We start from the raw sequence: 26303 nt of genomic DNA, 5'->3' as shown, positions 1-26303 counted from the left end.
GTGTAAGTAACAAGAATATGAAATATCTTATCTACATGAAGGAGTGATGATCATGTCCCATTTGCTGTGAGCCTGAGCCTGGGGAAGAGGACAGTTTTCAAAGTTAAAATCAAATTCAGAGTTTGGAAGATTACAGTAGAATTGAGCTTTATAGTTACTGAATGGAACTTTTTTAGCTTATAAGTACCACAATTTTTAAACCATGCCTACCTATATAATTGCCATGGATCTACCCAACTTTATTAAACTAACACTTTATACTCTGTGTTCTTTAATCTTTAGGACCTAAAGATCATACTTTGTTTATGATAAAAGGTCATTTAAAAAATAACAGCTCAAAAAGACTAAACTCTTTAATGAACAACATTTAACACTTAGGCATAGTTTCCCTTGGAGCTTTTCCTGCTCTAAGTTCTGTCACACTTTGCCTGAATCTATGTTTGCTCTCCGTTAAAAGAAAAAGACATGAATTTGGGAAGTGGATTTGTAGGGAGAAAGCAAGACAAAGAGGGATAGAAATGGTGGAGGTCAGAGTAATTTTATATACATGAAATTGGGAGGCAACAAAACTAATAAAAAGCACCCATAAAAAGTAAAAGTGTAGTTAAATAGTTTTAATTCAAAACTGCATTTATAATTTGAATGTATTCATCTTTAATAAGTACTTAAATGAGATGCTTAATTTAAGCCAAACATTAGCAGTGTAATTATATGTCTTTAAGTGATGTGAATGTATTCTTAAATGTGTGTCATTAAACCAGTGCCATTGTGTGATCATTCAAGAGTGTACTTACACAAACTATGAACACTAACTCACTAGGCAGTTTAATCCCCAAGTTCACCATTCAGCGTGTGTTTTGTTGATCACAATGCCATCCATGTATCATGACAGCTTCACTAACTTTCATAAAGCTAGTAAATTAAACTCAAAACTAGCAACTCTCACATTGTTATAATTCATATTGTAATAAATTAGTTAACTTAATATTTTATATTGCATATTATCACAGATATTCTGAAATATAATTATGAAACCAGCATGTCAATTTGCAATATGCCACATTATCTTCTATTAACATGTTTGTATTATTAAAACCTTTAATCAAGGAACACATTTTCATTATAAGTAAATTGGTCTTAGCAGATCTGGGACCTGCCGCATTATAATGAGAGGTTTCCAACTTTATATAACACTTTAAAAAAAAAAAAAAATCTTCCTCATAGTGGGTACCTGAATTGCTTTCCTGTTTGATGTGTGTGTGTGTCCATGTACAACTTAGTAACACAGTAGTTTTTTGTTGCACTTTGTTTAAGTACACTGGGTATTATATCTTCTTGGGATCATCATTTAGAAACCTTCTAACATGCCATGGTTGTCATTCTGCTTGTTTCCTTTGCTTTATACTGTTTAGTAACTTTGATATGAAATGTCCCCAAAACTTCATGTGCTGAGTACTAGTGCAGTCTTCAGAGGAGCAGCTTTTCGGCAGAAATTGGATCCTGAGTTCTAGAATATAAGCAGTCTGTTCATATTTGAGTGTACTCGTGAGAAGTAGTGAAAGTTGGTGGGTGGAGCCTGACGGAGGATGTGGGTCTCCGTGCAGTTAAAGGATTGGACTTGCCGCTGTGTCCATCCTTTGTCTCCCTTTTCTCTGTCATGTCCTACCTTCAGCTTAGCAGCTTACTTCCCTGGTGCCTTCTTGCCATGCTGTGGTTCTCCCATGCCACAGGGCCAGAGCAGTGACCCAGGATCCATTCATTGAGCCTTCTGAAACCATGAGCTAAAGTGAATCCTTCTGCCCTTTGAGATACTCGACTGCCACAGCCGGGTTCTGTCCCCCCTTTCCCTATCTATTGCTTACTAGTTAGTATACACTACTTAGTTACTATTGTCCCAATTGGCTGAGAGAGAAAAACATCCTAAAACTTAGTAACTTCAAAACTTCTCTATTCTGCTTTTCCATGGATGTAATCTGGGCTTCTGAATAAAAATTTTTACTTTGGAAATTCTTTTCTCATAGAAATTTGAAGCACTGCTCCTCTCTGTGTTTTGTGGAGTGTTTATTCTGAATTGTACCATTGATTGCAAAAAAAAAAAAATTTTTTTTTTGATTCCTGGTTTGGAATCCTACCCATTTTTGTGAGCCTTTAGAATCCTGCAATTTTCCCAATGGTGAAAAGTTGTAGAGAACTATCTGCCCTATTAGAGAAGAGAGCTGGAGGGCCTCAGGATAAATAATGTAGACAAACTTATTTAACCCTCACTAACAATAAGATTCTTTTCTCATCATTATGTAGCCTATATAGCTGATCCTGTTTTAATATTCTAGAAATCTCCGGTCTTTGCCTAGGATGGGAGAAAGGCCAGACTTTAACCAGTTCATCTGTTCCTAGTCCTAAAATCTTTAGAACCAGTTTTGTGATTGCTGTTGGAAGAGTGCCAGGAACAAAATACACAGCTTCTCTTTCAATTTAGAAATCATTTTTTTAGCAACCTGTTGATTAGCTTACTAATCCTTTGACTTTTCTAGCTTCCAGAATTGGGCTGTGGCCTCTGTTAGTAGTCTTTATCATTATACATGTATACATATATATTCTTCCCATAACAACAGTACCCCATATTCTAGTTTCCAACTTGGCAAGAGCTGAAGAAAATGCTCGTTGAACCCATTTTTTGAATTAGAAACACCATCATCTTTTGGCAGTGTGAGCTAACAGGTCCCTGCAAATCCATGCCCTTCAGAGATGAGAAGTCACTTCTGGAGTCAAGATGAAGCCTTAAATAATTTCTCTTTTACCTGAAAACTACTTCCTAAAGGGTTCATCTATGTCCTTTCTGCTTTATTGGTTGGAATTTTGTGTTTTCTGTAAATGTAAGACATCTTATGATTATAGAAGCACTTTCATGCTTTAACATTAATAGTTTAAATACATCCTCTAAGTTTTGCATCATATTTTAAGCCTGTGCCCTTTTTATTGCCAACTGGAATTTTTATTTTATTTCTCATTCCAGTTCTGATGGAGTCAGAACTCCTGCACATAATCTCAGATCTCAAACCTTCTGTCTTTTAATAGTACATCAATAACTATTGCTACTGCAACAACGTGCTACAAATATAGTTCAGTTACATTTATTTTCTTACCAATTTGAAAATCAAAAGTACACAATACTTCTAAGTAGATAAAAATCAAAATCAAAGTGTCAGTAGTTGTTGGTAAAGCTCTAATAAAGAATCCAGATTTTATTTATTTGTTTGTTTGTTTGTTTACTTATTTATTTTTAACCCTTTCCTTTTCCAACATAGCAGGGGCTGCTGCCATTATTGGCTCATGGTCCCCAGGCAGACATCTATTGTTCCAGGTGTTCTTTCACTCCTGGGGACTCAGCTGTTGTATTGGGCCTACCTAGGTGATTCCTCAGGTAAGACCCTCATACCTTCAAACTCCCTTGCTGTCTAAATACTTTATGCACAGACTTGGTATTTGGCTATTAACAGATTTTAGGAACTAGTAATCTGCATTTTACAAATGATAATAAAATACTCAGAGATCTAGTGGCACTACCCAGAACAGAAAATGGCCAGCTTGGTTTAGTTCTGTTTGAAATAATTTCTCACTTTGTTATAACAGTGGCTGATTTTCTTTTTCTGTATTTTCCAGTTATTAGAGCCCTTTCTCTACACCATTCCCCTAACTCAATATTTCCTAAAGCAGTGGTTCTGACGTTGTGTTTTTACTCAGTTAAGGATTGTCATCTATAACATGTAAATTCTAAGCTAAAAGCCTTCAGTGCAGTGATCAAAAGAAAGATGATTTACATCCAGGTCATAAACTCATATATTCAAAGAGCCAAATCACATAAATAGAAAGAAATATTAGGATTAGGGAATTGCTAGTATACAACCAGAATGTAAGGACTCAAGAAATACTTTTACAAGGCTTTTGATTAAAATTCAACAAAGCTACAGAAGCTCTGGTTTAGATTAATTTTTAAATATTTTGAAATAAAGTTCCGTTAGTTTTGGAAATCTTTTGCTCAGTGTGTAGGCTTCCCACAAGATACACAGTGTGCCTGCTTCCCAGTGAGTCAGCCAGTGACAGCTGATGGACTTCACTGTCTAGTTAGCCAGAGACAGAGGCCCGAAGGTCAAGAGGTATAAAAGGAAGAATTTTGCCTTAGAAATATGGAGTTAAGCAGTGAGTTCTTTAAAAATATATGGTATTTAAGCTTATCCTCTCTCTGGAAGCATTAATGTGCAGTTTTTATTCTAAATATTATTTAACACTGAAGTTGTAATTATTTGGAGGGAAATGTTGTTTATTTCACTTTTATCTTGCATGTCTTTCCAGTTTTGCTTATCAATGCTTGAAGGAAAGATGGCCGATATTAACTTGAAAGAAGTGGCTTTACTAGTCAGTGTGGTTGCCGCCTGCTACTGGAACAGTCTGTTCTGTGGGTTTGTTTTTGATGATGTTTCAGCAATACTGGATAATAAAGATCTCCATCCATCTACACCTTTAAAAACTTTATTTCAGAATGATTTCTGGGGAACTCCTATGTCTGAGGTAAATAATTCCTTTTTTATATAAAACAGAAGTTTTTAATAAAAATTTAACAAGTTACAGGTGTAGTTCACTTACCTCTAAAAAACAAATACAGTTTAATACTCATCACTGAAATTAATATATTTAGGTAGATATTTAATTGCTAACTAACCAGTATACCAATGATATCCAACACAAGCCTCGATATCTTTGAGGCTTCTGGAAGATTCACTGTAGGGAATACAAATAGAAAGAGCTCTGAGAAAATCAGTCTCCCTGAACCAAGCGCACAGGAACTCGGGAACTTTAGACCGACAGCTGTGGAGCCTGCGTGGGACTGGACTAGGCCATGCATGCCAGAGACAGTTGTGTGGCGTGGTCAGTTTGAGGGCCCCTGGCTGTGGGATCAGGATCTGCCCCTGGTGCCTGGGCTGGCTTTTTTGGAGTCTCACCAATGGAGGAGTGGGGGTGGGGCCTAGTCCCGCCTCAGCTGAATGTACCAGGCTTTGCTGCCTCCCCATGGGAGGGGCTGTTATCCTTTTGGAGGAGGGGGTTGAGGGGGAGGGGTGGGGGCTGAGGGGGACCAGAGGGAAGGATGGGGGGGGGGGGGTTGTGGTTTATATGTAAAATGAATAAAAAAATCAAGAAACTAAAAGAAAAAATAAGAAAATCAGTTTCCATATTTTTTTTCAGATGTTTGAAAATAATACTTTCCCCCTAAAATCCAATGCAGTTGTAGATGTGTCTGTGTCTACAACTCCCTTCTCTTGAAAACAGGATTTGCCTCATTGGCAGTCTCCCCTGACTCACTTTTCTAAAGAGAAGGTCTCTGTGTGAGAACAGTACCCATATGTAGGGAGGGCAAGAGGGGTTGCTTCAAGTCGTCTTCTTGTCTTGTGAGTCAGGCAACAGAAAGGACTGATAAACTTTACCATTAGAACATGGTAAATTCAGCCGGGCCGTGGTGGCGCAAGCCTTTAATCCCAGCGCTTGGGAGGCAGGCTCCAAAACTACACAGAGAAACCCTGTCTGGAAAAAATTGAAATATATATATTGGATTTTAAAAATAAGTACATATTGCCTATTTCTTTGCAGTAAGAAAAAAGTTTATTTAAAAACATTTTTCAAGTCATTGTTAACTTATTTAGGATTAAACCCTTTTCATCTTTGTGTTGTATAGACTAGATTCTAATTTTAGGTCTGTCATTCATTAGCTATGTGAAATGAACTGCAGCTTTCAGATGGTAAAACATTTCCCTGATCTATAAAAACAAATGATACCTTGAGGATAAATAAATGAATGCATTTATCTACGGTGCCTGTCAAGTCACTTTTGAGTAAACTGTCTTGAAACTTAATATGTAATATTCTCCACAGTCTATTTCCCAGTCATCATTTATGACATGTACCCATTCCCCCTATCAAGAGCCTTTTCATGCTTCAATCCTTCTAGTGATAAGCATAATTTTTTTTGTGTGTAACTCTTTGATCATTACCTTACTAATCGAAGCAATGACTGCTTGTTGTAGCCTGAAGTTCTGAGGTATTTTAGTAATCAGTGGTTGTTTTTCCTTCTAGGAGAGAAGCCACAAGTCCTACAGGCCCTTAACAGTGCTGACGTTTCGCTTCAACTACCTCCTTAGCGAACTAAAGCCCATGTCTTATCATCTCCTAAACACGGTTTTCCATGCTGTGGTTAGTGTGATATTTCTTAAGGTCTGCAAACTTTTCCTGGACAAGAGGAGCAGTGTGATTGCGGCTCTGCTCTTCGCAGTACACCCAATCCATACAGAAGCGGTAAGTAGAACTGAAAAAGGATTTTTAATCTCAGGCATTTAACTATTCCTACTTTAGTACAGTCGTACTCTTCCCCATGTGCAAAGTCCATCCTACTGTTATATAAAATTTTTAAATTTAAGGTAGTTTTGAGAACAGTGTTCATTCAAGAATGTATGTACAGATAAAGTGATCACATCACAAGTGTGTACTTGTTTGTGTCATCAGCACCCATGTGAAAAGCCAAGTGTGGTAGCAGATACCTGTAATCCCACAGTGTGGAGGCAGAGTCAGGAGGACCTCTGGGGTTTGAGCTAGCTGATCCTTGAATTCTGGGCTTACTGAGAGAACCTTTCTCCAGACAGCAACCTAGAGGGGCTGGAAAGATGGTTCAGTGTTTAAGAGTCCTTGCTGCTTTTGCAGAAGACCCAGGTTTGGTTCTTAGCAGCAGCATGGCCCATAAACCTGCATTAATTCCTGTTCCAGAAGATGTAGCACCCTCCTCTAGCCTCTTAAGTATTAGGCATGCACAGTGCACTTAACATGTGAACACTTGTACATATAAGATAAAATGAATCTTTGAAAAAGAAATAAAACTAATGAGCAATGGAATAAGACACCCAACATTGATAATGTATGTTATGTATGTGTTAATACATGTTATCAACAGATTATATATTATTGTATATAATATATGTAAAATCTCTTAATGTTATTAGTGAAAAATACAAATGAACATACTTCTTAATATGATATCCAAAATAATTTGTCTTGGCTACATTGACACTAAAACTGCCCTTCAGGGAAGAGTAAAGAATATTTTATTTAGCTGCTTTCCTATAAGCTTTTCTTCCTAAGCAAAATTGTTTTTGGTTTTTGGTTTTTTGGTTTGGTTTGCTTTTGCAGAATGATTTTCTCTCTCTTGCTGTTCTGGAACCATGTGGTATCCAGCTCAGTTTTTCCATTCACATACAAAAGAGAATTGCTTTAAGTTGTACATTGGGTTTCATTGCTTTAGAAGGCAAGATTTGGGAATGTTGTGGGTTTTTAGTTAAAAGAGCTTTTGAAATTTCTTTAACTTGCAGACTAGCAAATTTATAGCTTCATATTAAAAAAAACACTCATGTTAAGAAAGTAATGCAAAAAAAAAAAAAGAAAAAGAAAAAGAAAATAATGGTGGTAGCACATGCCTTTAATCCCAGCACTCAGGAGGTAGAGCCAGGTGGATCTCTGTGAGTTCGAGGCCAGCCTTGTCTACAGAGCGAGATCCAGGAAAGCCGCAAAGCTACCCAGAGAAACCCTGTCTCGAAAAACCAAAAAAAAAAAAAAAAAAAAGAAAGAAAGAAAAGAAAAGAATGCAAGAAGACTTATATTTTTAAAGAACTAATCTACATAATGTATTATAATTGCATAAAATGCTATAATTATGTGAAAGGTAGTAAAGAATACACAAAAACTAATATTTTGCCAAGTTAAAATAACCTATTTACAAGAATTTCTGATAGGTTTTTTATGAGTGATGCCTAAATTTACCACATGAGGGCGCTCACATGTTAAAAAAAAAAAAAAAAAAGAAAGAAACCTGTCCTTGAAAAATTGAGGTTTTAGGTTTTAAGCTGATTTTCAGAACTGTACTAACTTGGACGCCCTGGTTTGCTCCAGGTGACGGGAGTTGTAGGGAGGTCTGACGGTTTGATCTTCTAATCTGTTACTATACACAGTAGATTCTCAGAACTGCAGTAACATGGGTGTCCTGTCGTGTTCCAGGTGACGGGGGTTGTGGGGAGAGCTGAGCTGTTGTCGTCTGTCTTCTTTCTAGCTGCGTTTCTGTCGTACACGAAATCAAAAGGACCAGAGAATTCCATAGGTAAGCGGCTACCCACCTTCTTTATTGGAGTTACGAAACTTGATCAAATACGTTTACTTGTTCATTCCAAGTGCTTCATAATTAAGACAACATTTGGGGTTTGCCTTTAGTGTTCTGCTTTAGCATGTGTAAAATCGTAAGACATATAACGTCAATCTTGAAAAAATTATATGTAATTCACATTTTGTCATTACCTAGCAGATTCTGCTCTATGATCAAATAGCCCTAAAGTAACAGTTTCAGAGTCAGTCTGACTTTCATCTATTTTTTTTTTTCTTATAAAAAAGTGCAGTGCCAATTCTTCAGTTGTGTGTATGTGTGTGTGTTGGAAGAGAACCACTGGTATTGTTTCTCACTTTCTATCCTGAGACTTGTTCACTGCTGTGTACTGGGAGTTTTCTTGTGTCCATTTTGCTGTAGTAACCAAGGGATCACATGCATGCAGCTGTGCCTGCCTTTACATGGGTTCCCAGGATTTGAACTGAGGTCCTCTGGCTTGCACAGCAAGTACATTAGTTGCTCAGCCATTGCCCCAACCCTTTAGTTGTCTTTGATAAATAATAGCTAATGGCCCATGATACTGTTTAGGCAAAGTTCGAAGCCTACTAGAATTTAACTTTGTGTGTCATCATAGTTAAATATTTCTTTAGGATGTGGCTTACTCTAGAATCTATTTTATACATTAGCTCACTTTTTTTTCCCCAAGTGTATGGGCATAACAGACAGAAAAAAAAAGCTTCCTAAATAATCTTAAGCTGTATTTGGTTAATGTTAAACTCCCAAGTTTTTCCCTGCTTTCTTTTGGCAGTTCAATCTCAATGTAGAATACCAAGATATTATGAATATGAATATTTTGTAACTCTAATTGAACTTAATGGGACCTGGAGATGTAGCTTACTTGACAAGAGTGCTTGTTGAGCATTGACAAATCCCTGGGTTCAGTCTGCTGCATTCCATAAAACTGAACATAGTGGTATAGACCTACAGCCCCAGCACTGGGGAGGTGGAGGCAAGATCAGAAGGATGATGGATCATGTGTTTTCATCCATTCTGTTTTCATTCTCTGTCTTTTCATTGAGGAATTGAGTCCATTGATAGTGAAAGATATCAATGACAAATGATAGTTTATTCCTGGTTTTGTTTTGTTTTGTTTGGTAGTTGATGGTAGTGAGAGAGAGTTTTCCTTCTTTGGGTCATGCAGGCATGAGATTATTTATCGCCTGTGTTTCCATGGGTGTAGTTAACCTCCCTGGATTGGAGTTTTCCTTCTAGCACCTTCTGTAGGGCTGGATTTGTGGATAGATATGGTTTGAATTTGACTTTATCATAGAATGTCTTGTTTTCTCCATCTATGGTGATTGAAAGTTTTGTTGGGTATAGTAGTCTGGGCTGCAATCTGTGGTCTTTTAGAGTCTGTACCATATCTGTTTAGGCCCTTCTGGCTTTTAGAGTCTCCATTGAGAAGTCCGATGTAATTCTAATAGGTCTGCCTATATGTTACTTGGCCTTTTTCTCTTGCGGCTTCTAATATTCTTTCTTTGTTCTGTGTGTTTATTGTTTTGATTATTATGTGGCACGGGGACTTTCTTTTCTGGTCCAATCTATTTGAAGTTCTGTAAGCTCCTTTTACCTTTATAGGCATGTCCTTTTTTTTAGGTTAAGAAAAACATCTTCTTTGATTTTGTTAAAAGTATTTTCTGGGCCTTCGAGCTGGGAATCTTCTCCTTCCATCTAGTCCTATTATCAGGTTAGTTCTTTTCATAGTGTCCCAGATTTCCTGGATGTTTTATGTTGGGAATATTTCAGATTTAACAGTTTCTTTGACCAATGTATCTATTTCTTCTATCATATCTTCAGCACCTGAGATTCTCTCTTCCATTTCCTGTATTCTCTTGGTGATGCTTGCATCTGTAGTTCCTGTTCACTTACCTAGATTTTCCATTTCCAGAATTCCCAAATTCAGTTTGTGTTTTCTTTGTTGCTTCTATTTCCGTTCTCAAGTCTTCAACAGTTTTATTTGTTTCCTTTAACTGTCAACTGTTTGGTTTTTTTCTTGGCTTTCTTGACATTCTTTAGGGGTTTATTGATTTCCTCCAATTTTTTTATCTTTTCCTCAATTTCTTTAAGGAATTTATTCATTTCCTCTTTAAGGACCTCTGTCATCTTCATAAAGTTGGTTTTAAGATCGTTTTCTTGGGCTTCTGCTGTGTTGGAATAGTCATGGCTTGTAGTGAGGTGGCTGGGCTCTGGTGGTGACATATTGCCCTGGATGTTATTCATTGTGTTCTTACACTGGCATTTAGGCATCTAGATATTGAGTGATCATAGGTCTAGGTACTTATTTCTAAGTTTTTCTTCGTTGGATGGGTATTTTCTTCTTCATTTCTATTTCTTCTTTGGTCTTCTGGCTGGAGTGGCCTGTGGTTGAGTAGAGGGTCTCTGCCCGAGTTGGGACTTCTGATGACCTGTATGGCCTCTGGTCTAGCAGGCAATTGCTATTCTAGTTGGGGGCTGGAATTCTGGCTGTGTGTGTGGCCTCTGATCTGGCTAGGGTCCTCAAGGGTTCAGAATGCTGGCCTGGCTTCTGGTGGAGTAGAAGGCTTCAGCCAGAGGTGTGGGGCAGGATTTGGTGATTAGTGGAGGGGCAGTTGGGGTTATACTGGACAAGTGTGGGCACAGGGAGCTGGGCAGTCTTACCTGCCATTCAGGCCTCTGGCCTGGCCTCTAGTGAGGTAGGAGGCTTCCGCCAGAGGTGTGGGACAAGATATGATGACCTCTTGCAGTTTTGGGGGACATAGTACACAATTATTATTAATATCACTCTACTGAACAATATCACATTTGAACTGCTTACTATTAACTAGTTGTAACTTAGTACTTAATTGATCAACCATTCTCCATCCTTCTCTTCCTTCTCTGTCATTCCCAGACTCTTGTAACCACCACTGTCTTCAGAAATTCTACAAGATGAACTTTTTTAGATTCCTTATGTGACTTAGATGTAATACTTGCCTACACAGTGATTTCCAGTTTCATCAATGTTCTTGAAATTGTAAGGTTTAATTTGGGTGTGTTAAGTAGTGTTTGATTATATATGTAAACATTTCCTGGTACTCTCATCAGATGACACGACATGTGTGCAGTTCCCTCACTGTTGTGAGGAGTGATACAGCAAACAGGAGAGTGTACTTGTCTCTTGGACATACTCATTCCCATTTCCTGTTAGTCAGGAGTATGATTGCTGAGTTAAAATGGTAATCCTGTTACTAACTTTTTAAGACTTTTTATTTATTCTTTGTGGCTTACACTTTATGCATCTCAATACCATTCATCTCCCTATATCTTCATATCTGCCCTCAGCCCTTACAACCTCCCATCCAAAATAAAATGTAAGAGAAAAGAAAAATTTCATTGTGGAAACTGTAGTGTGACACAGTGAGCCACACAGTGTACCCATTAGTTCATCTATCTTTATGGGCAGGTGTTCGTCTGGTTCAAGGCCTCTGATCTCTGCTACACTATCAATACTTGGCTCTCACTAGGACTTGGCTATCCTGTTGTTGCCCTGCGTCATGGAGATCTGCAGCTTTGGGTCTACAGAACCTGCCCCTTCACATGCTCCTGCAGACCATAGTTGGAGTGGATGTTAGGGTGGGCCAACACAATCCTGGTTCTGGGCCTGGGTAGTTGCAGGGTTGGTCAGCTCTTTACTACCATGGTGAGCTCTCGAGCACTGCCCTGATAGCTTCCCACCTCACCTCAGCCCAGAGCTGCAAGGCAGTTATGGTGAACAAATATATGGTGAGATGTGGGGGAGAGGGGGCGGGGGTTATGTCCTGTTGGGAGAGGCAGTTCTGAAGAGGTTAAGGTGATGAGGAGCAGGCTGAGGTGGGTGACTTGCTTGCCACCCAGAGCCATGATGTTGTTCAGGCCTGGGCTGCTGCCAAGACTCATGGCTAGGACTGTGGCCCTGTGTTGATGTCTGTGGCTCCTGTTACCAATGAAGGCCAAGAGGGTAGGGCTGCACAGAGTTGGCCTGGCCCCTCACTGACTGCAGTACTAGGGAGAACTGGCCCTGCCCCTCACCAGGTGCAGCACTTGGGAAAGAGAGTCCTATACCTTGCCTGGCAGCTCAGTATCGCTGAGCGAGATGGCCTTAAGTACATGAGAGCTGGAAAGCTGGTCCAGCCCCCTTCATCTGCCATGTGGTAGCGTGGGTGAGGGAAAGATGCTGTCCACTCGCCACTTGGGAGAGCTGACCCCTAGATCTTGAGAGTGGAAGAACTCAGTCATAATGGCACTGGGCTGGGTCATGCTTTTTCCTCACTGCTTGGGCCAGGTCTCCCCTGTTACTATTTTTTTGTTTGTTTGTTTTGCTTTTGTTTTTTCAAGACAGGGTTTCTCTGTGTAGTGTTGGTGCCTGTCCTGGATCTCGCTCTGTAGACCAGGCCAGCCTCGAACTCATACAGATCCGCCTAGCTCTGTCTCCCAAGTGTCGAGTTTAAAAGTGTGCGCCGCCACTGCCCAGCCCGTTACTAACTTTTAAGGAATCTTTACATTCACTGAGAGTGTTCTATTTCCTCCGTATCTTTGCTAGTACCTGTATAACTCCAGATAATTTGTCTTCATGTCTGGTTGATTGTTCACTAATTACCATGTTCAGCCTTGTTAATTTATCCAAATTTACCTTTATTTTAAGAGTTAGTATTAGCCTAGATAATTTCCTCCACAAAAATTATGCATCTTGATATTTTGCTTTGGCAATATAGTGTAAAAGGTGCACAGTTTAAATGTATCATAAAATATAAGGCATTGGTCACCAAGAAACAAAATATTGATAGGAAGTTTTGGAATAATTTAAAATATACTTTTGTGACATTATAAAACTTTTGTATAGATTTATTTTTTCTATTCTTAAATTGTAGTGTGGACCCCGATTGCTTTGACAGTGCTTTTAGTGGCTGTTGCAACATTATGTAAAGAACAAGGAATAACAGTCATCGGGATTTGTTGTGTATATGAAGTATTTGTTGCCCAAGGGGTAAGGGAAAATTAATTTTTCATTTTCTTTTTTGTGCTAACTAAATGAGATTTTAATAACCTAATTCTTTATGTATATCACTACATGTAAAACATTCTGCTTCCTATAATGATAGCAAAATTTATAAGAAACAAGTGTATTTTGTCCTCTTACCCACCAAAAAATTACTAAAATGTTATGACCCCTTCATGTTTTAAGGACTAGAATCTTTAGACAGTTTGTGGAATTTCCAGTGATACTGTAACAGGACAGCTCAGTATTTGCAGAGATTACCAAGATTGGTCTCAATCCTTATAGGTTCCACAAATTGTACTACATTATCTTACACTTATTCTCACTTTGGTTCTATTTCTATACATTTAGAATTACTGCGTTATTGGAAGCATGGTTGGTATTTGTTGCTGAAACTGTTTTTTCTTTTCAGTATACTTTACCGTTGTTATGTACAGTTGCTGGACAGTTTCTCCGTGGAAAGGGTAGTATTCCCTTCTCTATGCTGCAGACACTAATAAAGCTCATTGTCTTGATGTTCAGTACATTGTTACTGGTCGTGATTAGAGTCCAAGTTATTCAGTCCCAACTTCCAGTGTTTACAAGGTAGGAAATTCTTCATTTTTTTTCCATTCTGGTGTTTGACATTAAGATTTTAAGTCATCATTAATACTCCAGGAGTTCTTTAGTTTATACTTAATTTTTCAACAGCTTTACTGAGATATCAATATACTTATAAAGCTACATATACTATTTAGAATAAACATTTTTTTTTTTCTGGTATATATGTTTACAGTTGTGTTTGAAACCTCCACAGCAAAGATCATAATAGTGTTGTCTTCATATCCTAAGTGATTTTTATCTACTTGATGAAGTAATGCTGAGAGAAAAATATTCAAGCCTCTTCTGACTAGCCTTGTCAATTTGTCTATTTCTCCTTGTAATTCTGGTAATTTTTAATTCATGTGGTTTTTTGGTTTTGTTGTTGTTGGTGGTGGTGGTTAAGCCCCAAAACATATTATCACTAGGAAATGGACTTTTTGAATCATATATTCAGAAGTGAGCTGTCCTGCAATCTTTTTGCTGTGATGTAATATATATATATATATTTTCCCAGCACTTTACTCTTTTCCTGTCTCTCTGCTTTAATGAAGATTTCTTATAGAATATATATAATTGGATCTTTTTTGTCTTTTTAATCTTCTAGATGAGGTGTTTTATCCATTTGCTTTTAATATACTTTGTGATATATGTAATGTAAATCTATAATGTTATGATTTTTTTCTTTGTTTCATTAATGCAATAAATCCACAGGAGTCTGCTTAAGGCATATTAGGGATATTTATTAGGGTAAATTGAGGAAATACATTCACAAATACAGACCGGAGTAGACAGCTAAAGTCCTCTGACCAGGAGTGAATCCACTTGCCAGTTCACTCACACCAGGAAGCAGACAGCAGAGAGAAGGGAACCCTTCTCCCTTACTTTTTACACACAATGGCAAGAAGCAGGGCCTCTTTCAGGCCCTATATCCCAAGGTCATGGGTGGAGCAAATACCACTACATTTCCCCTTTTTGTCTAAATAAGAAGCTTCTAAACTTAATGCAAACTATTGATTATCAAGTGTTGTCCAGGAAAAACAAGGGGTAATACATAAACAAAAATGGAACTACAAACAACAAGAACAGCATCAAACAAGAAAGACATGCTAAATGTCCAGAGATGTCCAAATCATAGGTAAATGGCAAATTACCAAGATTATTCCAATAGCTGTCCTGTCCTGAAGAATCTGACTCTAGTACATAATATGTTCTAGCTAAGATATGGGAAGATTGTAACTGTAACTATCTAGTCTTCAACTCCTTCAAAGACCTGAGAAGGAAGATAATACCTGAGAAAATGGAAAATGCAAGCAAGCAATTTCCAAAATTATTTTGAGACAGACAGAGACAGCTGACAGCCTGGGCAGTCATAAGTTTCTCAGCATCATTGGGGCATCCAATTTGGCTACAGGCCTAGAATATCTGACAGACCATTTTCAGAAGCTGGAATTTTGAAATACCATCTTACCCTGTCTTGGCAGAGTTCAGTAGTCACTTTTCCTTGTGTTCTGCTTGTCCTGAAAGGACAGCATTCATATGGTCAGCAGTCAAGGCAAGGGCAATTTTTTTGCCCAGCAGGCTGTTTTGTACCAAGAAGAAGACAAACTTCCAAATGGGAAATGTCTTAGAAGCCCAACATTCTCTCAAGATCAGATCAGTGCTGCCAGGAGCAATCATGTCTCATGTCAACAGGATTCTAAGTTATCAAAACATTTAAATGTCATATTCTCTAGGTCTATGAAGTGTTTGAAGATTACCTATCCATCTGACAATTGTTTCTGTAAATCTGGAAAATCCAACCTAACATAACTATAGAAATGACAAGCATGGGTGACTATAGTTCTGTAAGTCTTCTCTATCTAAGTAAACTAAGGACTAAGGCTACACATTAACAAGATAAACAGTCTGACCTCAAAATTGTGACAATACACAAAATATCTTAAACAGAGGTAGAAATGTATAGTGCAGTACGCAATATGACAATATCCTTAATATGTATCAATACACAAAATATCCTAAACAGAGGTAGAACATACATACAGTATGACAAATATAGTATTACATTTGTATCATTATACAAAATATTTCAAACAGGAGTAGAAATGTATGTACAATACAACAAATATAGTTTTGTATTTCTATCAATATACAAATTATCTTAAATAGGAATATAAGAATAGTTTACATTTGTATCAAATATACAAGAATCTATATCAGTACAAATTATCCAAGGCTGATAGTTTGCTAAATCAGTTTACTAGTAGATACAATAATCTGCCTTAATATACTATATCTACTATTCCCCTTTTTCTTTTCTAAAGGAGAATAATGAGTCTAAATTTTATTGTCCCACCCCCCCCCCATAACCATCCATCCATAACCCTGAGAAAAATGAAAACTTTGGGAGAGGACCATCATTTTCTTCAAATTGCTTCCTGCTATTTAGGGGCCAAAAATATCTGTGGGTCCTGTAAGAAAGTTAAGATAGTTAGGTCTCAATAGGACTAGCTATAGAATCTGCACCTGTCACAGAGTAATGGGTAAAGTTGTCTGAGATTCTGGCTAGAAGTGTAGTATAATGGACCATCTCATCTTTGAACTGTCCTGAAGAATTATTAGTCCAAGGTTGATCATTGAGTAGTGTCCTTAAGCGCAATAACATCTTTCTGAACTGAGTGGAGTCATTGTGGAGCCCCATCTTCCTTCTGGAGACTTCAGAGATTGCAATTGGAAAGACTTTTTTTCACTGTGGAAAACTTGAACATTATTAATATCAAAATGGTAAGTTTGGATTTAGGGTGACTTGAGAAAGGATTTCTGGAAATCAAGGATAAGCATGGGAAGAAATAGAATCTTGACAACAGTGGTCCCTAGATTATTGATTTTCTTCTGCTCTCACCAGTCGGCTTTTCCAATATAAAACAGAATCTCCTAATTTTTCTTTTAGCATTATGCTTGGTTTTAAAGGAAGAAAGAGCCACATTCCAACTCCAAAGCCAGCTTGATTTATAATTGAATCTGGACCACAACTATTCTAAGGTTAAAGAGAGACTGATGTTAGGCAGTGAGATATTACCCTGTAGAGTATACTGGTCCTTCTGTTATGAGGTAGAAGTCTAGGTGGCCAGGGCCTTATGATTGCTTGAAGATGGGTATTTTTGTTACCCTGTAAAGACAAAAAACAGAACCCTGCCCCAACCCCTGTTTGTTGAGTTTTTCTTACAACTTGTAGAGATGTCACATTGGAATCCATAGCTTTTCTAACAAAAGAAAAACCTGTTCCCCAACATAAGATGTATCCAGGTTTCTATTCCAAGTTCAACACATCTCTGAAGTAAACCAGTTGGTTTAGCTCAGGAGTTTTTCTGTTATCCAATGTATCTCCATAGCTGTTGTCTCTTTCTCATCAGCACTGAGAAAATTCAGAGTTAATAAAGCATTATGTAATGTATTTCTAGGGGTGATTGCTACCTCTTTCTGTTTATCTAACATATCCTTTAAAGTTTGATTGGATCTTTCTGTGACTGTTTGGTCTGTGGGATTGTTATTATACCTGTAATATGCTTTATATTGTAATAGGCCAAAAAAAAAAAAAAAAAACTTTCTCATTTTATTTTAGACATATGCTGGAGCATTGTCAATCTTAATTTGTCCAGATATTCCCAGGATGACCATAACTAATAGGTAGAAGGAGGCCTCAAAGTACCAAATGTTTTATCTGTAGTACACCAGGTCATATAAAAAGAAATTATACACAGGGTGCTCCTAGAGGCAATGCTTCTTCTTGATATAACCCAGACAGGAGACCCCAGCCTTCTGGATTATGCGGAAGATGTGGCAAAGGCCAACATTGGACCAATGAATGCAAATCAACAAGAGGCATACTAGGCAACCCTTTACCAGTGGGAAACACCTCAGGGGACCTCTTGTAGGCCTCCATATCAAACATGGTCCAAACATTTCCAACCACTAGAGGAAATTCCTCCCCAGGACAATTAAATAACCCAGTGCCTAATGTAAAGAATAATACTGCACTGGATGATAAAACAGCTTTGATAGATGGATCAAAAATGAAAAAAAAAAAAACCACCATAAAAAGAATATTTTTGGCAGACTTCCATAAATGAACAAGGACCAAAGCTTAGAGTGCAAATTAACAACATTGTCCTGGAAGGACTGGTGGACACAGGTGTGGATGTGCCTATAAATACACCAAAATCATGGCATCCACATTGGCCTCTTCAAGAGGTAGACGTGGAATTTCTAGGGGTTGGAATCCTATCTCAGGTAAAACAAAGTTCGAGATGGGTTGACTGCATAGGACCAGAAGGACAGAGAGGAAGGCTGAAGGCATATGTGGCAAATGTAGCAGTGAATCTTAGGGTCCAAGATCTGTTACAGCAATGGAATACCCAGATTAAAATTCCTCCAGTCTCAGAAGAGGAATGTAGACCAATTCATGTTTCTGGGAACAGTATTATAAGATAGTATAAAAAACAGCTACCAACCATTCAGGCTGTGCATAAAAGGAGCACAACTGTCATTGAACTCTCAGACATACCACTACATCTCATCCCATGTACGTCTGTCTCCCAAAGAGCCAACCTCTGCAATGTGCATGTTGCTTCCTTAACTATACATTTTTGCTTAGAATGTTCTTCTTTGGAAGAATTCAAAATAAATCTCTTATATTAAATTTTGGTATTATTTACAGTGCTTTTTATTCCATTGTTGTATCAAGAGTTTCCTACTGTGCCATTATCACTTTTCCATGAAGGATCTTGTTTGACATGTCCTGGTTTTATCAGCAACAAATTCCTTCAACTTTTATTTCTAGAATTACCTTTATTTTACTTGTGCTTTTATAAAATACTTTTACTGAATTGAGAACATTACCTCAGCTCTTCCCATGAGCTGCTCAAAAATTGGCTTTACTACCATCTGGCATGCATTGCTTTTATAGACTGTGTCAAAATTTTAAGAAATAATGTATTTTGTTTTATTTTATTTTTAGATATGCTCTTCTACACAGATGTGCACTCAGACATGCCTTTCTTATGTCTCCCATATTTCTACATGTTCTTTTGTGTTTCGTAGTCTGTAATTGTACGCTTCGTGTATGATTCTTCTTGGTGTATTTGTGTTGTGTACATTTTCTTGTCATTATGAGTTGTATTTATTAGTCACATTTCTGGTAATTTTTGAATGGATGCAAAGCATTAAGAGTACATTGACATATTCCAATAAATATTCTTGAGGTTTGTTCTGGTATATATTTTAGTTCTAAGTTGTATTATCTTTTAATTTTTGCTTTTGAATTTTATTTGTGGAACCATAGTAAGCCTTAGGATAGGAATTGCTTTGCTTTACAAGAGCTTTCTGGATACTCTACCTTGGAACTAAACTATGAAAATTTCTACCTAACTGCTAAGTAACTATCTCCAGACCTTTTTTTAATTAATAGATTTTATCTCTGGTTTTGTTTTTTTTTTTTTTTTAAGACATTCTGTTAGTTTTTCTATAACAGCTAGAGCAGAAAACTGCAAACTAGATAACCTAGAAACAACATCTCCACCACATGGCTTCTGGTCATTACTGGCAGTCTTTGGCATTCCTTAACTTGTAGCTTCCTCATACAAGTTTGCTCCATTTTTATATAGCCTTGCCTGTTGGTCTTCACCTGGTTAAGGGCACTGAGTAATTGGATATAGTGCCCACTCTAGTAATTTCTTAAGAAACTAAAATCTACATTCTATGGTTACCTATTGTAACATTACCTTTTTTCCCACTTAATCATAGTAAAAATTTAAAATGAAATTTATACTGTTCCCCCATAAATTTTAAGTAATTGGTATTACATGAAATAATTGAGGTGAAACAAAACCAACCACATAGTGACGTTTTATCCATGATAGTACATTACAAGTTCTGGCTGGAATTTTTTTTTTCTTGTTCAGATTCACAGAATAGATTATTTAAAAAAAAAATTTCAGATTATTATCTAAGCCAAGACATTTGTAGTATTTTCCTGTTATTAGTCATTCTTAGCATTTTTTTGTTTTTAAGAAGTAATTTTAGCTTGTCTTTTCCTGAGTCTATCTGTCATCAACTAAACTCATTTAGGGATTGGAAATAGATTGAATTACGTCTTTCTTACTCTTAGTTTTAATAATTTTGTTCTGTGTATCAGTCAGTCATTCTGAAAAATGGTTTATGCATGTGCTATATGGCTGCTTATTTGGTATATATTACATAGAAATAAATTTTTCAGAATAAAAGCTTTTAAAAATGTGCTTATAAATTAGATTTTATTATATTGCCCTGAGAAATTGACCTTATTGTTTGGTTTGCTTAAATATTAATTCTTTAAAGCAAGTACTCTAATCTCTTATTTTTAAAAATGAATAGTGCATCCTCTGAAGAGGAGAACACGTCAAGTTCAGTCCCGCCTGTTTACTTCCAGTCCGCGCTCTGGCTCTAGACACTGCTCTTCGTGTATAGAAGTTCTAAATGACACTGTTTGTTCACTGTTTACTTCCAGTCCGAGGGGCTCTAGACACTGCTCTTCGTGTATAGAAGTTCTACATGACACTGTTCACTGTTTACTTCCAGTCCGAGGGGCTCTAGACACTGCTCTTCATGTATAGAAGTTCTACATGACACTGTTCACTGTTTACTTCCAGTCCGAGGGGCTCTAGACACTGCTCTTCATGTATAGAAGTTCTACATGACACTGTTCACTGTTTACTTCCAGTCCGAGGGGCTCTAGACACTGTGCTCTTCGTGTATAGCCAACTATAGAAGTTCTACTTGACACTGTCTGTTCAAGCACTCTTGATTTTTTTCTCAACCATTTGATTCTTTTCCAAATAAATCAACTGAAATAGGATAGAGGTTGATGCTTTATTCATTTTAAAACAACAAACTATGTTCTTAAGGACTATATATGTTCATAAATTAAATTTAGTATTTGGATTCAAAACCAAATATGTAAACATATTCCTTTTTAAAAATTTTACTTAATTTGTAAAAAAAAATTAGACTGTAGTAATTAACTTCGGAGTCAATATATCATGATTTAGAGAAAACTAAATGTGAACATGTTCGTATTTACTAGGAGAAAAATTAGAACACAAAATGCTGAGAGGGCTTACATGTTAAATACTTTGTATTAGAAATGTGATTTTCAGTTTTATTTCAAAGCAGGAAGAGTGCTCTAAGTGATACAGCTTTGTCTGTAGTCAAAGTACAAAGACAAATTCTCCCTAGGAATCATAATTTTTATCAGTATTTAACTGCAAATTTTGATTCACTTACAACAACATTGCTAGATATTCTAGAAGCTTCCACACAACAAATAAATCTCAATCTCATACAACTTTTTTTATGACCTTTAATCTGAAAGTCTTGATTTAATGGAAGTACTTTTACAGGTTGTCAGAATGTATTATTCATGTCTGGATTGTTCTAGTAATTACTGAAAAGAGCTGACCTGATTTCTCTTCAAGCAGTTCTCCATTAATACCATTTCTCTCATCCAATTAATTTCTAGGTTAGGCAGTTTGATTGACTTACAGATTTTGAATTAGACAGCAAAATTCTGAGTTACCTACAACATATTTTTACTCTTTAGAAAATGATTTATTTTTAGTGTGTGTGTGTGTGTGTGTGTGTGTGTGTGTACCACATGTGTGCAGGAATGAGCAGAGGCCAGAAGAACATGTTAGCTCTCCTGGGGCTGGAGTTGCAGGCAGTTGTGAGCCGCCAGCGTGGGCGCTGGGAACCAAACTTCGGTCTCTACAAGAGCAGCAACTACTCCTAACTGCAATGCCCCAAAGTATTTACTCTTGTGTTTAAGAGTGTTGCACATAAAGTAATTGTGTATTTAGTTATATATTTAATTAGTAAAATTGGTATCTAAAACGTGGGGTTTGGGGCAGCTGAGCTTGCTCATTGGGTAAAGGTGCTTCCACCAAAGCTTAGAAGCATAGTTCAATTCCCAGGAACCCACATGATGGAAAGAGAAGTGAGTCACAAGCCGTCCTCTGACTTACCTGTGTGAGTTAATTAGTGTCATGCCCTTGTCCTTCCTTACACTCATTCTCCCTCTCCCTCTCCCTCTCCCCTAATTAAAGAAAATTTAAAGCCTACAGCATTTCGACTGGGGCTGTTGTTTGCTATTTACTGAGTGCATGCACATGTAACCGCTCTACTTGAAAACTAAGACAGGAGGGTCCTGAGTTCGAGGGTAGAACGAGTTATATGAGCAATAATCATGTCTCCAAAAACCACCAGCTGCGATGTAGCTCCATATAGAGTGCTGGCCTGTTCAGTGTGGTGGTCTCAATCCTCAGCACTGGGGAGGAAACGTTTTTGTAATACCTTTTTTGTTGTTGTTTATGCAGGTTTGATAATCCAGCTGCCGTAAGCCCAACCCCTACACGACAGCTCACTTTTAACTACCTCCTTCCTGTGAACGCTTGGCTTCTATTGAATCCTTCAGAACTCTGCTGTGATTGGACCATGGGGACAATACCACTCATCGAGTCATTTCTAGATATTCGCAATCTTGCCACTTTTGCTTTCTTTTGCTTTCTGGGGGCTTTGGGAATATTCAGTCTCCGATACCCTGGTGATTCCTCAAAGACTGTCCTAATGGTAAGAAATCTTAACTTTTCAAATTATGTTGCATTTGGTTGGTTCCGTGCGACATTATCTGTAATTTATCCAACTTGTGCTTCTAGAAGTATATTTCTTCGTGGATCATTCTCAATTTATGAACATATGCTTCATTGTCCTTATTAATTATTAATTAAATTAATAATAAAATTAATTTACAGGCATATTTTAACATGCACAAGCAGCTATGTAAAACAGAAGCTAATAATATTTTTTCTAATATGATGGAAACAATGAAATTACAGTCAGATCCCTTTGTCATTCATTTTCTTTCTCTGCATTTCTTATTCACATTAAAAAAAATGATTACATTGTATGCTTGCTTCCCTGGCATTGTGAATAGTGTCATGCAATATGCAGCTAAAAGTAATAGAGATTTTAAGTCCTGTTAACAAGATTTTAATTACTCCCTGAGTGTGACTTTGTCCAGAGACCTCTGATTATCTCAAAATTTATGTGTGTGTTTGTGTGTGTGTGTGTATGTGTGTGTGCGCATGCATCTTTTGATAATTTCCTCCTTCAGTCTTGACTTTGCAGATTTATTTTTCCTCATTCTTTTTTCATTGTTGAAGGTAACATTTTCTTTAGCATTTACTGTATGGTAGAAAGTATTTTAATATTCCACAAGTACATCATTTCTGGCTGGCACCACTAGGTTATCATATATTTTTCGGTATAAATTTATGACTGCAGTCTCTTTACCTGGTAGCTTTTGAGGCACTGTGATGAGAGGAGTCCCCAGGTCCTTATTTCCAGACAGTTTGCAGTCTAAGAAACTGTGACAGATGGCTAACATATAGAAAAAATTGGAAAAAATGCAGAGTGTAGGAAAAAGATCTGTTGGCTTTTATACTCAAACGTGCAAGTTTGTATCTTTAAAACATCCTATTGGAGTTTTTGAATAGTACTTTGAATTTCAGAAGAAATGCTTATAGGCCTCACTTAGAATTTTCCTTAGTCTGGAGGTACTAATTGAAACCAGAGGATAGATAGATAGATAGATAGGTGCATGGGATGGAGGACAAGGAGGGCAGCTGGGAGAAGCCTTTCTCAAATAGGCCTTTACCAGTTCTATAGGCTGCTGCTTAATATCATTCAAGTCACATAGAGGATCACTCACACTTAGGGATGCTGTAGCATTCTTAGTGTTCATTCTCTCCTAGAAAATAGTTAACATAACTGAGTAGTGTAAAAGAAGCTGAACTACCACTGAATTCTGAAAGAACTGCATATTTAAATTGTTCATGGAGAAGAAAACAATCTAGGTAGGACACATACTCCCAAAAAAGGCAAATGTTTTAGGAAAGAGTGACTGATTGACTTTAACAGGCATTGCTAAACATAAAAATGAGATCTATTTGAAAACGTTGGATTTGACGAGGTATCACTGAAGCAGTTTTATTGGAACATGAGGAAATGAGAGCTAGTTCATATTAGATAGACCATTGGTTGATACTTTAAAAGCATTTCATTTGTGTTGTGGGACTTTTTAGAAACAAAGATATCACTAATGGGTTGCCTTTGTAATTTCAGAATTATTTAGTTGAACTATTAAGTGGCTGTAAAGCAAGTAGTTGTAACCACAGCTTTAAAAGTTTTGTCCCACAATTGTTTTATGGGTAAGAAATGTAATAAATGGGGAGACAGGTCAAAATATAGTACCCAAAATGATATCTAGGGTTCCAGAGGCAACAGGTTTAAATTTAGGTATGCTGACTATATTTGTGTAGAAAGTGATTGAATAAGTAAGAAAGTGGATAACTGGTAGGTTTGTGGAGATCAGCAGAACACTTACCAACAATGTAGTTTCAGTTGGACAGGTAAATTCACTGTTCTGTTACGTGGAGGAGATGAAGACACAGTAATGTTAGCATCGGTGAGGGTAATTAGTAAAGGCAGCTGAGAGTGGTTTCTCTTTGTTCAAGGTTTTTTAGTCCTCACCCTTTAGCTTTACCTCCATAAATAAGAAACAATGGTTTCCTCGTAAAAGCATGAATGAGAAGTTTGATAAAAGCAGTCAAGATTCAAAATGACCAAAGAGAATGGAATTATACATAGCAGAGAAACCTAGACAGCCTGGGGAGTCTGAGAGTGATCTGAAGTTGCTGGCCTTGAGTTTATGACGATATGAATTTTGTCAGTCCGGTCTCATACTTTTCCTAAGAGTCCACTACTGCTTAAGTATAAATTCACAAAAAATCGATATATTTACTTTTGAACTTGTGCTAAAAGGACAGTTGAAAGATAGGAGACTAAGTTTAGCAAATAAAAAGACATAGGCAGATAGATGAAAATAATAAAAATAATGAAATATATTTACTTAATGATTTACTTAAGTTATATGTTATTTCATATATGTAAGAAAAATTATGCCCTTGGACATAACTGTTTTGCCTATACTCTTAAGTCATGCTAATTTTCTTAAATGTTGACTTTTCTGAAGATGTCTGAAGAAGCAGGACAAGAAAGTAGTGCCCAAAGACAGATTCCATATTAGGTATCTATTAAGATATTAAATATATATCAACAACATAATACAAGAGTTGTTAGTCCCCATTTTTGCTTATAAGGAAGTGTTCTCAGGGTGATTGAATAGTTTATATTACAAAAGAATTAAGTTAGGGATTTATCTTTAAACTCCCCTATTTTTTATTGTTTAGATTTTTTTTCTTACATATGAGTGTTTTGCCTTCATCTATGTCTGTGTACCATGTGTGTGCCTGGTGTCCAGGGCCCCGAAGAGGGCATTAGATCCCCTAAGACTGGAGTTACAGGCAGTTGTGAGCTGCCACTGAGGGTACTGTGAACGAAACCCAGGTCCTTTTGAAGAACACGTTCTTTTAACTGCTAAGCTATTTCTCCGGCCTATAATAGTCTTCTCAAAAGGATTTTCTATTAGGAGAAGAAAACTATAGGCTAATCATAGTTACCAAGATTGGCATACATTAATTAGTACTTCATTAACTAAGATTTCTAAGTAATCATTAAAGACACAGTCAGACTTTAACTGGGTGATCATTTTCCTTGTTTATGGAATTTAGTAATGTAGCTAAATAGCTTTACTCTGTGTGGTTGCTTTATTAGTCATGTATCTCTAGGAAATGAGAAGTAAAAAAAAAAAATCTTTAATAGTTTGTGCTTTGATTTTTTTTTTTTTAAATACTGAAATTTCAGACCAATTAATTGATGTGCATCTTCATCTCCATCTCATTAATGAAGTATAAGGAAAGAGACGGCCCTTCCTCAGGTCCTTTGGAAAGCTTCAGATTTCTGAAGCATTAAATTGCATATTCAAGTAAGTCCTATAAAACAAAACAAAGGGGCTTAGGGATGTAGCTGACTGCATAGCGTGCTCTGCTGATGTGCATGAAGCCCTAGGTGCAGCCAGGAAGATCAGAAGTTCAAGGTCATTCTTGACAACATAGCAATTTCAAGGCCAGACTAAGCTACAAGAAATCCTATCTCAAAAACAAAATGAAAAACAAAAACAAGAGAGAGAGAGAAGGGAAACAAAATATGGAAGCAAATGTCCAAAGCTACAAGTCCTAAGCTATCAAATTTAAATCCTCCCATGTTATTTATATGCTTAGTCATGGATCACTATAGTTAAAAATCCACATGTCATCCCATTTTCTGAAGGGCAGGAAATCTGAATATCCTTATATCAGTATGCAGTGATTTTAGTGATTGTTTTAAAGAATGAAAATCTGAAGTAAAGGGGCAGTTTTATTTTTATATGCATAGTATAAACCTTTTAAAACATATGTAACTCATTAGAGGGGGCCTGGAGAGATGGCTCAG

The 26303-nt window shown here is 37.0% G+C and overlaps 1 protein-coding gene across 2 annotated transcripts in view; it reads left to right on the top strand.

The window, feature by feature from the left end:
• The window catches only part of Tmtc3 (transmembrane O-mannosyltransferase targeting cadherins 3), a 53821-nt gene that overhangs the window by 3111 nt on the left and 24407 nt on the right, over window positions 1-26303 (top strand). Inside the window, exons 2-8 of one of the 2 annotated variants that reach the window (XM_036169850.1) lie at window positions 3309-3421; window positions 4351-4566; window positions 6124-6342; window positions 8089-8188; window positions 13114-13229; window positions 13654-13826; window positions 22229-22481. In XM_036169850.1, the coding sequence (XP_036025743.1) occupies window positions 4363-4566; window positions 6124-6342; window positions 8089-8188; window positions 13114-13229; window positions 13654-13826; window positions 22229-22481 (1065 nt within the window). In that variant the 5' untranslated portion in view covers window positions 3309-3421; window positions 4351-4362. Of the gene's footprint in view, window positions 1-3305; window positions 3422-4350; window positions 4567-6123; window positions 6343-8088; window positions 8189-13113; window positions 13230-13653; window positions 13827-22228; window positions 22482-26303 lie in introns of both variants that reach the window. The other variant, XM_036169849.1, reaches the window with a different exon arrangement.

Source organism: Onychomys torridus, chromosome 20 (genome assembly GCF_903995425.1).
Source record: "Onychomys torridus chromosome 20, mOncTor1.1, whole genome shotgun sequence".
Lineage (NCBI taxonomy): Eukaryota > Metazoa > Chordata > Mammalia > Rodentia > Cricetidae > Onychomys > Onychomys torridus.
This window is presented reverse-complemented; position numbering and strand designations above follow the sequence as displayed.